This window comes from Peromyscus californicus, unplaced genomic scaffold (genome assembly GCF_007827085.1).
Source record: "Peromyscus californicus insignis strain IS unplaced genomic scaffold, ASM782708v3 Scaffold_4__1_contigs__length_199733344, whole genome shotgun sequence".
Classification (NCBI taxonomy): Eukaryota; Metazoa; Chordata; class Mammalia; order Rodentia; family Cricetidae; genus Peromyscus; species Peromyscus californicus.
Genome location: NW_026294562.1, coordinates 36,928,616 through 36,942,336, shown reverse-complemented (window position 1 = coordinate 36,942,336; position 13,721 = coordinate 36,928,616). Strand labels below are relative to the sequence as shown.

The 13,721-nt window shown below is 47.4% G+C and overlaps 1 protein-coding gene across 6 annotated transcripts in view; it reads left to right on the top strand.

The window, feature by feature from the left end:
• Positions 1-13,721, top strand: part of Kank1 (KN motif and ankyrin repeat domains 1) — a 203,411-nt gene that overhangs the window by 169,013 nt on the left and 20,677 nt on the right. For 3 of the 6 annotated variants that reach the window (XM_052762153.1, XM_052762154.1, XM_052762155.1), the window contains exon 4: positions 8,325-11,003. In XM_052762153.1, coding sequence (XP_052618113.1) covers positions 8,325-11,003 — 2,679 coding nt within the window. Of the gene's footprint in view, positions 1-6,069; positions 6,383-8,324; positions 11,004-13,721 lie in introns of those variants that run through there. The other 3 variants (XM_052762156.1, XM_052762152.1, XM_052762157.1) reach the window with 2 other exon arrangements.

Genomic DNA, 13,721 nt, shown 5'->3' with positions numbered 1-13,721 from the left:
AACTAGTGTAGGAAGGAAGGCTCGTGTAGGGATGGTGTGCAGGTTAACAGCTCTGACAGACAGAGCTTACAAACGTGGACGTGAGATTGAAAGAGTTGAAGAAAGAAGGACCTAGCGCTCTGGCAGCCCCACAAACAAAGCCGGCCGTGGAGTTGCTGTTTTGCTACATACAGTGTCAGTGGGTCTGGCCCTTAAAGCTTTTGAAATACCCTTTCACTTTCTTGTTTTATCTGCACAAGTGTTTGGACAGCCGTTTGGAATAACTGCAGAGAGGTATTGGCAAGATTAAGAGAGGCTGTCTCCACTCCCAGGAGAAAGAAATGAGCTCTCTTCAAAGGGAGCCTAGCACCCTTTTGAGTGGCGGAATCAATGAATGGGAGGAAAAGAGCCGGGTTGGAAGCAGTTAACTCTGTCCACACGTGGGCCGCTGAGGCAGATCTTGAGTCCGAGGTCAGCCTGGGATGCAACATGACAAGACTGTCTCAAGAAGCAAAAAAAAAAAAAAAAAAAAAAAAAAAAATGAATAAAACAAAGTAACTGTTGGGTAAACGCAAGAAAGTGCCTTCCCTGCCACATTTTCCTTTTTGGCAGAATGCAGAATACTCAGGTTAGTGGCATCTCTCTTGTGGTTTTCTGTGCCATAGGTGGTGTTTCTCATGTAGATTTGGTATTAGGAGGGAAGGTGCTTGGATAGGAAAGCTTAGTACTCAGTGTCTTCGGAGTGTTTCCTGCTAGACCTGTTCTGAAGGGCACGGTCCAGCCGATCCACTTCCTGCTTTCTCTCTGTACCACTCACTGTCCCTTCCTGCAGGAGCTAGCTGCCTTGCTAGCTCAGACACCTTCAAATGCTGCGGAATTCACCTCATGAGCCTTGCCTCCCTCCACGTCACCCTCACGACTTTCTTTCCTGCCTCCAGGCCATAGCTGCGGGGTCCTCTGGGATGCTCCCCACAGCAGTGTAATGCACTCGGCCACTTGTCCATGTGGGACTCTGTGGTGATGCCATGCTCCTAGGCCAGGTCCCTGTGCTTCCTGTGAGAGAGGACAATGCTTTGGTGGGAATTAACTCTTTAGTTTCAGCAGTCAGAGACTGATGAGTAAAAACACGTTAACAATGTGTGAGGTGGTGGCACACGGGTGTAATTATTCTTCATGGCGCCCTCAGTAATTGGGCTTAGAGTGGGCAGCAGAACAAAGAGGTCATTGTAGTCCAACAAATAGAGTAATAATATCAGAGCCTTGTCCAGTTAAAAGTCCAGGGCGCATTATTTTGGAAATGTCTAGAGTTTTTTGTTCGTAATAAAGAATAGCTCGTTATGGTAGAAAAAGTCTAGAAAAATGATGAGTGTTTCTTACTCAAAAGTGGCATTTTCTCAGAAAGATAAATATTGCCTATTTTCTGTCATACACAGAATCTATATTTAAAAAGAAAAAGACGTGAAAGTAAAACTTGTTAGAAAAGGGAGCATGAGGAGGAGACAGGCATAAGACAGCGTGTGAGTGTGACTGGAGTACACGGCACCCATGTGTGAGAATGTCACCACAAAGCCCCATTGTGCTTTCCAGTCAATGGGCAGCAAGGCATGCTGGTGCAGATCCTATAATACCACCACTCAAGGCAGAGGCAGGAGAACTTCTAAGTTTGAGGCCTGCAAAACAAGCTCCATGCTCTAGGGCTACCTAGCAAGACTCTGGTTTTTTTTAAAAAGATCACCCTGTCCCTGGCACATAGTGTTATAGTCTCATTGACAAATGGAGGGCTAAAAGGCCACAGCCCAGATGTTGCTGTATGAAGGTATTTTGCTCTCTTGTGGGGCCTGAAAGACTGTCTTGGGAGAGGGGGCAGACCAGGCATTCGGCACCACCTCTGGACTCTGCTCACTAAGCCACTCACCAGCAGTAGCACTTTTCACTACCTGTGACGTCGCCCGATGTCACCAGGGAGAACAGAGTTGAGAGCGGCTGCTGGCAGGTCGGACTCCCACACCGGGTAACTGCTGCCTAAGCTGCTGCTTCCTGGTGAAGAGAGTCAGTTTTAGGTCTTCCCAAATGGAATATTATTTTGACAGTGAGTTTAGTTTGTTTAAAAAGTTAAAATCGAATAAATAACAATTCTGGCCCTAGCTGGAATGATTTTTAACATTTCTGTATCTCAGATTCACTGGTGCATGGAGAAGAACCACAAGAAAATCTTGCACTGTTCTTGAAGCCACAGTTGGGCCTTTTGGGGGAGGTAAATACACGCATAAAGAAAAGCCTTATCATCAACCGTGGGTTTTGATTTCCCTCTGAACTCATGGGAATCTCTCCTGGACTTGGGGAGTTTTCTCTGAGGGTGGCTGTCACGTTAGTTTGTGGTTACCCCTAATTGCAGACCGGACAGACTGGGTAGAGAGAGGAGGAGAAAGGTCTCTGTGACCTTTGATTTTCAGGTGTGACACCAGCTCAGAAGGGTGCTGGCCCAGGCTGTGCAGCCCACTGTTAGCTAGCCACCCAGTTACCCCGGCACACTGGTGCCAAGGCTGGGGTGACGTTCACTCCTGCTTAGCATCTCATCTATTTTTTTTTTTTTTCTGTGTGCCCTATCAGCACTAGACTATGAGCCACGTAAGAGTGTTGTTTCTGCCGGGCGGTGGTGGCGCACGCCTTTAATCCCAGCACTCGGGAGGCAGAGGCAGGCGGATCTCTGTGAGTTCGAGGCCAGCCTGGGCTACCAAGTGAGTCCCAGGAAAGGCGCAAAGCTACACAGAGAAACCCTGTCTCGAAAAACCAAAAAAAAAAAAAAAAAAAAAAAAAGAGTGTTGTTTCTGCTGGGCAGTGGTGGCACACGCCTTTAATCCCAGCACTCAGAAGGCAGAGGCAGGCGGATCTCTGTGAGTTCAAGGCCAGCCTGGTCTACAAAGCAAGTTCTAGGAAGTCTTTAGTCCCAGCACTCGGAAGGCAGAGCCAGGCAGATCTCTGTGAGTTCGAGGCCAGCCTGGTCTACAGAGTGAAATCCAGGACAGGCACCAAAGCTACACAGAGAGACCCTGTCTTGAAAAACCAAAAAAAAAAAAAAAAGTGTTGTTTCTTTCATTTACATTATATCCCTAACTCCTACAGCAGAAAGTGTTACGTGGTCAAGATGAATGAATGATAGATTTTAATAAGTCTTTAGTCTCAATATTGACTATAAGTTGCACATACAAATACCTGTCTTCTTGACTCTAAACTTCCCAGTGGCTATTAAAACCTAATCCTTGTTGTCACGTATAATACTCACACTCCTTTAAACCCAGCACTTGGGAGGCAACAGCAGGCAAATGAGAGTTCACAGCCAGCCTGGCTTATGTAATGAATTCCGGGTCAGCCAGAGAGATACACGGTAAGACCGTCTTCCACAAGAGAGAGCCCTCGACCCATTGTAACTTGTCCTCCGAATTTCAGCTCTTTTTGCCAGGTCCAGTCCAGTCTCTCCATAGCTGTCAAGGACGGATTTGCTGATGTCTTTCAAACCTTCATCCCCTAGTTGGTGGCTAAATAATACAGGGGCCAGAGTGCCCTGCTCTTGGACCCAGGACCAGGGCCTGTTCTGCACCCATCCCGCCTCACCTGCCTTGAAGGTGCTCTCACAGACCGACCCAGCCCTGCCCCTCTTCTCTTGTGTTCTTATCATCACTTACCTGTTCTTCCAAACCCAGTTCTTGGGCCTCCTGTTCTGTTTTAGCCGCTTGCTCACGTACGGTGGTCTGGCTTGTCCATAGCGTACCTTTGTAACTAAGGTCAACCTGTGTGGTGTGGATTCATTGCCCCAGCAAGCCTACATCTCATTTTATTTCTTACAGTTTTTTTTCTCCTACTCTTTCAACAGAATAGGATCATTTTTTTCTGCACCCAATAAGTTTTCAATAAAAGTTGTATAATGAAGGCAGAGGGATGTTAGGAGTAGTCTGACTTCAGGACTGCACTCCCAAACATTCAGAAAATTCTCGTAAACACCTGGGCAGCCCTCCAGTTCCAGAACGGTCGGAAGCTGTTGCTTGCAGAATTCCACAAAACCAATTGGAGTTCTGGCCGTGTGAAAGCAGACATATTTCTGTTAGTCTAAAAAGATTTTTGAGACAGCTCAAAAGTCTCTTTATAACTCAGCTATGGATATTTTCTTTTTAAAAAGCCATTGTTTTGTACTTTCTTATTCTTGAATTTACCAATTTTCATAATAAAAGCTTTAATGTTGTAATACCTCCTCAGTTTAGTTATTTAGCATTTTCTTCATTTTAAGATATATATAGCCCACAGTTTGGGGGTTGGGTAGGGATGAGAAGTGGACATAGGATAGAAACTGCTGTATCTCTTAGAATTCGGGGTCACTCTAAAGTTTATTTCTCTTCCATAGAAGTACAGAGGGGTAGGTGCTTCAAGAGTTTTAATACTAGCTTTGATGCACAGAGCCACCTGAGACCCAGATTCCTTCTAACACATGGTTCGCCTACCCCCAGGTGTAAACTCAAGTTATCAGCTAGTGATCTTAGCATCATACCCGCACTGGAGGAAGGAATGAAGAGAAGAATTAGAAAGATTATTCCTGGGCCTCTTGAGGACGGTTCGGGTGGGGTAGGGTTGTTTCATGAGCTGTCTTTGTATGGCCACACTAACAGTAAAAGGAGATTGGGGGAAATACTGGCTTTAGATTTACTCATCTAAAAATAAGTTAATTCTACTGTGGAAGAGATTTAACTGTCTACCTTTGCCACGTTCACACTTGAGCGTACTTAGATTTTACATTCCTGTAGGAATAGTGACTTCTGTGGTAGTTTTGGCATAAAAATTTATAAAGCACAAAGTATGTATCACCCCTAATTCCACACCCTAAAAATAACCATTAAAGGGGTTTTAAATGTCTGCTTTGCTCCTAACCATCTTGTTTTACGTTTTTGAAAATTCAATCTATTGTTCTGAGGATGTTTATAGTATGGGGGTGGGGTTAAGACACTTTTATACAGAAAAATTGAGAAGTAAGTATGGGTCATAAGTATGTCATCAGATGCTTGTGCAAGGACACTGGAAATCAGGAGATAAAAAATAGTGAGACTGCGTCCTGGGTGTGGTGGCCACACCTCTTTTCCAAACACTTGGGAGGTAGAGGCAGGAGGATCTCTGATTGAAGGGTAGCCTGGTCTACACAGCTAGTTCTAAGGTAACCAGGGGTATCTAATGAGATTCTGTCTCAAAAAAACCAATATTAAGTTAATTAAATAAAAAATATTGAAGTGAGACTGGATATTTCAATGTAATAGTAGAATACTTGGTACTTTGAGAACGTTTGTTTGTTTGTTTGTTTGTTTGTTTGTTTGTTTGTTTGGGGGGATGTTTTTCTATCTGCTCTGTCTGGGATTTTAGTTTCATTTTTATTGCTTAAGAAGAAGATACAGTCTCCAGGGTCCTTTCAATATTTGAGATTCAGCAGTGCTTGGGAAGGAAGTCTGCTGTGGTTAAATTCTCACTGCCCCTGACTTCCAGGGGAGAAGTCCAAACTGTCACTTGGGGGTAATTCAGAATGACCCAGACCTTTGGTTATCTCTATTCGCTGAGCTTGGGAAGTAGCTAAATATAGACCAGTTAAGTTTTGTGGAGAAGTGAGCTGGGGGGTGGGGTGGGGGCTGGGGGTGGGGAGGGAGTCTGAAACCTGACACCAATTTCACTTTTCCTGCTGAAAACGCTGCAGTGGGAACATCATTAAGAAAAACCTAGAAGTCATGCCAGCGGCCACCGCCTCAGACATGATTGACTTTTTCTTTGTAAAGTCTCTCTGTGATATTTTTGCAAGCATGCCCTGCTTTGTTTACAGCCGATAAAGGGCCTGTTTCATTAATTTACTTTAAGATTCAGGGCCAGGGCTCAGCTTTTGGAGGGGAGCTGTTGGCCACCGGTCACCTGTCAGGAGCTATGCTAAGAAGTGCCCTTCAGTGCTCGGGAACAGTGGCCAATTGTGGCCCTGCCCTTCCTCAGGTGACCCGGGCTGAGTTTGCTAGGCCTGCCTCCAGAACACAGACTCTTTGATGAAGTGTCTGGCCCCAGGGGCAGACTGAGGCCTCGGTGGAGAGGCTCACATTGCCGGCTTTATTTGGGCTCCTGGCAAAGCTGCGCCGCCGAAGAGCGCCGGGTTTCCGAAGAAGGCGGCTTCCTGTTTTCATTAAGACACCAGGGGCATGCCGGCCTGCTGAGTGTGCCTGGCGGGACGCGGGGAGCCCTCATTGGTGTAGGCTGGGCCTATGGTGTCCCTGCGGGCCTGGGAGGTGTGTGCGAGAGTTGACAGGCGTTGCCTTAAGTGGAGAGGAGCGGAATCCAGGCCTGGGGTGCTGCGGCTGGAGGCTGTCTTGCTGTGGATCCGCGCCTGTGGTAGGTGAGCTGGGGAAGGGTGGGCCTGTGAGCCGAGGGGAGCTAGGCCGAGTGCTTAGGGGTGAGGGTGACCTGCAGATGGCTCCGGCTCCCTCCTCACCCGACCCTGAGCGCGCCCCCACCATCCCACCCCTGCCCAGCACCATACCGCGCACCCCGGGTGAGTGTCGTCCCCTCCACCCCCAGACACCCTGGGCTTTCCTTTTCTCCCCGCTTCCTTTGGAACTTCAGATAGTTCTGGAAACAGGTCTGGCTGCATATTTTGAGCTAGCGCACTGTCCTGTGGAGTTGGGAAGCTAGGAAAGAGAGAGAGGAAGATACATTGTGTTAGCATGAGCTCAGATTTCCAGGCACTGGCGCTCTGGGTCAGCTCATGCTGGGGCACTTATTTCAAAGAGAATTTCTTAACATTTGCTCTAAGCAGTTTTAATCCTGGGGGTGGTGCTGGCAGCAGCGGCCAGTTTTAGCTTGGGTTTGGGGATTATGTGTGTATATGGAATGCTTGTATGTATATGGAATGGTTGAACCCCAGAACTCATGCCACAGGCTAGCCAAGTATTCTTATCTTAATATTGTTTGAAATTGAGATATAAAGAATGTGTGCCCATTTTTAGTCCCATTTGGCAATCTTTTTAAACTTTCCAGAGTTTCAAAAGAGAGAGAAATGTGTGTGTGTTGGGTGTGTGTGTGTGTCGGGGGGCATTCCAAGCATTCGGCATCAGCTGTAATGTGGAGCAGTGTTGGAGACCAGGAGGACAGGCAGCAGCCTAAGATTGCTTCACATCCTTGGGTCTGACAATAGTGTAGGCAGGGGGATGACCAGGACTGGGGCAGGGGACAGATGGCTCTCATTTTCACTCCTCGCTTTTGGTCCTTTCCTTAGACCTAAAAGCACAGGCTGTGTTAGTGGGACTGTAGAAAAACAAATGACCTAATCCTACAGTTTAAACAAAATGACCTTGCTTTTAAATTCGAAATGCATGGCTCAGATCAGCAACAACGCCTGGGCTTTGAAAGGTTCCTGTGTTTCCTTTTTTTATGTTTGGGTTAGCCAGAAGTAGCGTTTACTGAATACCACATGACCCTGAAGTTGGAGTTTGGTTTGCCCTCACTTCCGTCCCTCTTTGGACCTGTTTGGGTTGCTTGTGACTACAAAACCAGGTATTGGTGAGGTAGTAAATGTTGTGTCAGAAAGCAAAGGACAGCAGAGTGGAGAAAACTTTCCTCCAGTTGGCAGAGGGTTTTGAGTAGGGAGAGAAAGTAAGCTGCAGGTGAAAGTCTGTCCTCTGCCTGTGGCCTTGCACCCAGGCCACCAGAGAATTCACTCTCTGTCCTGTGTCCCCAGATCAGAAGCAGGAAGGGTTCGGGGCAAAATGGAATCATGTGGAGATAGACACTAGGTGGCTCTGGGCCACTGGCAAGAAAAGACTGCCAAACCTGCAGACACACACACACACACACACACACACACACACACACACACACACACACACACACACTGACATCCCTGGATCCATGCATCTGCTGTGACCCTCTCTTTTTCTCTGCTGACTTAGTGCATTTTGTGACTTAGTGGACTGCATAAGATAGGACTCTTTAAAACTGCCCTCTTTTCCTGAATTGTCCTTTTATTTATTTGTGGGGGGTTAGTACTATAAATTGCTCTACTATTGAGCTACAATCACGTTTTACGTTGAAATAAGGTCTCTTAGTTGACCAGATTGGCCTTGAACTTGGAATCCTTTTGCCTCCGTCTCTCCAGTAGCTGGGATCATAGACTTGTGCTGATACGATGGTCAGTGTCTCCATTTTCATTCAGAGAGTTGAGGTTCAGAAACTAGGACTATCAACTCTTAAGTCAGACTAGCGTGTGCTACACTCACAGATAATTGTTCTTACCAAAATATGGAATGCAGTGTATTATCGTGTTCTCTTCTTTCTCTTAGAAAAAGCAGATGAAGTTCTGAATGGAGACCATAACAAGGAGCAGAAAGACCCATACTTTGTGGAAACCCCTTATGGTTTTCAGCTCGACTTAGATTTCGTCAAATACGTGGATGACATACAGAAGGGGAATACTATCAAGAAAGTGAACATCCAGAAGAGGCGAAAACCGTCTGCGCCATGTCCAGAACTCAGGGCCACACCTGGTCATCAAGGTGTGTGGACTTCCACTGAATCCCTGTCATCCTCCAACAGTGATGACAGCAAGCAGTGTCCCAGCTTCCTCCTAGCCAGAAGCCACGTGACATCAACCCCAGTCCCACGGCCACCTGCCCCGCTGGAGACCTCACCCACTTTTACCATCCCAGAAAATCGACAGCTGCTGCCCCCTCCCTCACCTCAACTCCCAAAGCACAACCTTCATGTCACCAAGACGTTGATGGAGACCCGGAGAAGACTCGAACAGGAGAGAGTCACCATGCAGATGGCACCGGGTGAGTTCAGAAGGCCCAGGCTGGCCAGTTTCGGAGGCATGGGCTCCACGAGCTCCCTCCCATCCTTTATGGGTTCTGGGAACCACAATTCTGCCATGCACCAGTTTCAGAACGGATACCAAGGCAATGGGGATTATGGTAGCTATGTCCCAGCAGTGGCTACCACTTCTTCCATGGGAAGCTCCATCCGCCACAGCCCGTTGAGTTCAGGGATCTCCACCCCTGTCACCAACGTGAGCCCCATGCACCTGCAGCATATTCGAGAACAGATGGCTATCGCCTTAAAACGCCTGAAGGAACTTGAGGAGCAGGTGAGAACCATCCCCGTGCTCCAGGTCAAGATCTCTGTTTTGCAAGAAGAGAAAAGGCAGTTGGCCTCACAGCTGAAGAACCAGAGGGCTGCATCCCAGAACGATGTGTGTGGTGTGAGGAAGCGCTCCTATAGTGCGGGTAATGCCTCCCAGCTGGAACTGCTTTCCCGAACCCGGAGAGGCGGCGGGGAGTTGTACATCGACTATGAGGAGGAAGAGATGGAGAGCGTGCAGCAGAGCACACAGAGGATCAAGGAGTTCCGGCAGCTCACGGCTGACATGCAGGCACTGGAGCAGAAGATTCAGGATAGCAGCTGTGAGGCCGCACCGGAGCTCCAGGAGAATGGACAGTGCCCGTCTCCGGAGTGCAAGTCTGTGGCTGTGGGTAGCGACGAGAACATGAATGACGTTGTTGTTTACCACAGAGACTTCAGGTCCTGCAAGGATACGGCTGTAGGGACGGTCACCGAGACAAGGAATTTTGGTATCAGTGTGACGGAAGCCATGCTCGGGGTGATGACTGAAGCTGACAAAGAGATTGAGCTGCAGCAGCAGACCATCGAGGCCTTAAAGGAAAAGATTTACCGCCTGGAAGTACAACTTAAAGAAACCACCCATGATCGGGAAATGACTAAGCTAAAGCAAGAGCTGCAGGCGGCTGGCTCCAGGAAAAAAGTGGACAAGGCCACGATGGCCCAGCCGCTGGTCTTCAGCAAGTTGGTGGAGGCGCTCGTGCCAACCAGAGACCAAATGGTTGGCAGTCACGTGGACACAACGGATTCATGCGTTGGGACCTCCGTGCAAACAAGTAGCGTAGGCATCTCCTGCCAACCTGACCACAGGAATCAAGTCGTGGGGCCTGAGCTGCCTATGACTTGGTGGGTCGTGAAGGAGAGAGTGGAGACACATGACCGATGTGTAGGGAAGTCCGTTGAGACTTGTGACCGCTGTGTGGGCGTGGAAGTCAGCGTCTGTGAAACAGGCAGCAACACAGAGGCTTCTGGGAGCGACCTGACATTCCTCAAGACAAACTTGAACCTCAAAGACGTGCGGTCCATTGGTTGCGGAGACTGTTCTGTTGATGTGATTGTCTGCCTTCCCAAGGAGTGCGCGTCCCGAAGCATGAACACAGAGGTGGTAGGCCAGGAGGAAGCTGCTGTCATGGCGGTGCCTCACACCACAAACCAACACACCAGCACAACTCTGGAGCAGGCAGACCAGTGCACCAACACAGAGGCGGCCACCCTCGTGGAGTCCTGCACCAACACTTTCCTCAGCACTCTGGACAAGCAGACCAGCACCCAGACTGTGGAGATGCGAACGGTGGCCATAGGAGAAGGCCGTGTCAAAGACATCAACCCCTCCACTAAGACTCGCTCTGTTGGTGTTGGGACGGTGCTGTCTGGCAATTCCGGGTTTGACAAGCCATCTGCTGTGAAGACCAAAGAGTCAGGTGTGGGACAGATCAGTATTCACGACAACTATCTAGTTGGTCTCAAAATGAGGACCATAGCTTGTGGGCCTCCACAGTTGACTGTGGGGCTGATGGGCAGCAGGAGGAGTGTAGGTGTCGGGAACGAGTCTGTAGGGGACCTCGTGGAGGATCTTCCTCAGCCTCAGCTTGCGTCTGGGGTGGTGACCGGTTTGGATCACTACATTGAGCGCGTGCAGAAGCTGCTGGCCGAGCAACAGACATTGCTGGCTGAGAACTACAGTGAACTGGCTGAAGCTTTTGGGGAGCCTAACTCACAGATCGGCTCCCTCAATTCACAGCTCATCAGCACCCTGTCCTCCATCAATTCTGTCATGAAGTCTGCAAGCACGGAAGAGCTCAGGAACACTGACTTCCAGAAAACCAGGCTGAGTAAAAGCACAGGTAGGTGGTCCCCCCAAGGGACTTGAGCATGAGGGCATGGGGAAACTTACAAAAGAATAGATGTTTGTGTAGCTCAAGGCTGTGGAGAGTAGGAAGTCCAAAGCATGGCACCAAATTTCAGCCAGGTCTTCTTTTGCTCTATCCTAGCAAAGAATGTATCATACGGTGAGATGAACAATAATATACCCATTCCCAGGATAGTGACATACATTTTCCACCACATGAATTGTTGGGGACATATTCAAACTATAGGAGGAAAGACAAGGGACATGTCTCTCTAGGATTTAATGGTTTTATGTTTTGTTTTGTTTATTTTTTAACTGTTGGAACCATATTTTGGAGTCTTGGAGAAAGCTTTAGGATGGTAATGAGTTGAACACAAACCAAGAGCTGAGATACATAAGCAGCCTTGCCGAGCCTCAGTATCCCATAGCTCCCTCCTCTGGCCTCTGGTTTCAGGCTAACACAGGAAGGCAAGTTTGTGAGGCCTGGCTACCCTGGAGGTGTCCTCTGAGGCTTTATATGATGCCTCATGCCTGTCTTCTGGTTATGTATTTGCTCATTTTATACAGAACTGCTTTAAAAATGCCTGTATTGTTTATATGCATAATTATCAGTATATGACCAATTAAAAATTCTAGAGTAAGATGTCCTCGGTTAACATTTTATGAGAGGGTAGACACCTCATCGACTTATTAAGATGGCAAATAACCTTTGAATTACCACTTCACCTCAGCACAGGCACAGGCTCTGAGGATACTTTCCGGAGTTCAACCAGGGTCCCTCCCTGCTGGGGTCATCAGGTCACAAGCAATAAACAAGACAGCTGTGTTAGACCTGTACTATGGAGACTTTGCTCCCAGTTACGGGGACAGGGAGTGAAGTGTCTGGAGTGGAAGGTATGCCTTTTGAGATAAGGGACCCGTAGCAAGAGCTGACCATGGGTCTTTTTCCTTTGCACATGCTGATAGGCACATACACATCTTTCTTCCCCCATTCACTGAGATCCCTGCTCATCTGTTTTTAAGTTAAAGCTAGTCATTGAGCAATCACCCTGGGATAGCTTGTTCCCAAGAGACTCACTGAAATGACTTGCCTTGGTGCTCTAAGTCTCTAATAGTCCACACTTCCCTACTAATCCTGGGCCGGCCCTGGGCTTCCATTCCCTGATGCAGTAGTTCTCAGGAACCAGCCATACCTAGGGAGAAAGGTGTTCATCAGGTTCATTTTTGTGTGGAAATGTGGGGATAGATTTTACTAAGGCACCCACAGGAGTCTCATTGGGCCCCTTTATATCCAGAAAGGACAGCCATGAAAGTAGACTAACATATACCCTTTCTATATCTTCCTGGGTTTATGCTTTCAAACCTGAATGAGCATTAGTTTTCAGTCTCTGTGCTATAGGACAGTGTTTATTGTGGGGGGAAAAAAAGCACATGACAACTGATGTTTATGTGGGTTTGCCTTTTAGAATTCTAATATATATATATATATGTATATATAACTAATATTCTAATATATTATAGTTTTATGTATATATAACTAATAAATATACAGAGGAGTCATTTATAATAAGCAGGATTAGATTGATATGTAGGCTAACATGAAGTCTTACATGTCTGTCTCCTCATCCTTTAAAAAAAAATCATGATGTCAGATGTTGATATCAAAATAAACTTCTTCAGTACCACAGACACAGATGGCAGAGGGGATTGTGAAGACATGTTCTTCCCAGCCTTCCTTCCTCCTCCCAAAACTGGGCCTACTATTTCCCATCCTTGTCAAGAATATCCTGCTGTGTTGCTGGAGTAATGTGTGTGGCCTCCTGAGCATGGAGACTGGGAAGTTTTATTTGACTGTGCTACAGTGTGTTTTGGGCTGTGTCCAGCCATGCTGACATTCCACACTTCGGTGTGTAGATCTGACCCTGCAGTGAACACCTAATTAATCAGCTAATTCACACGAGCTCTGTGACAGCTGGGAACAAAAGGAGACAATACTCTCAGTAGCAGATGGTTAGTCACAGTGGCAGCCACTGTCAGAGTACACAAGAGCAACCTTAAGACTGTCCATAATTCACATCACATATTATCGTAACCAAGATCTGATGAGAAAGGGATGGGGTCACGAATTTACCCCATATAGGGTGTTTGTGTATGTGGGCTGGAAATTCAGACAGCTTGATCCAGGAAGGTGGTAGCATTCTCAACATCTGCGTGCCATGTACAAGGAAATGTCACAGGACACTGGATCACCACGTCTCCCTTGTAGTCCACAGTATCCCTCACACAGTACAGAATACATATCAGTGCTGAAAGGCATTTGTTCATACAATCTTATCCTTAAAAAATCAATAAGGAATTAGTTGGGTTTGACATGTCTCAGAGTATCAGTCATCACTTGTACAAACCCAATTCTTTCAAGAAGTTAACTTCGGGCTCTGAAGCCAAGCAGTCTGGATGCAGATTCTGTCTGCAAGGAGAAGTTGTCTTTGTGTCTTCGCAGGGTTGTAGTGAAGAATCAGGGACTGTAGGAGGGAAGCCTGAGTGTCTGCAGCACGGAGCGTAAGCGCTAAGTGAAAGCTGCTGCCTCTCGTGTCTGAGTTCTCCCAGAAAGGGGCTTGTTCAGAACAGTTGCTGAACAAAGCTTGTGCAAGTCACTTTTGATGTTTGTTTTCTTTTATTCTTGTATGTGTGAGTGTTTTGCCTGAATGTATGT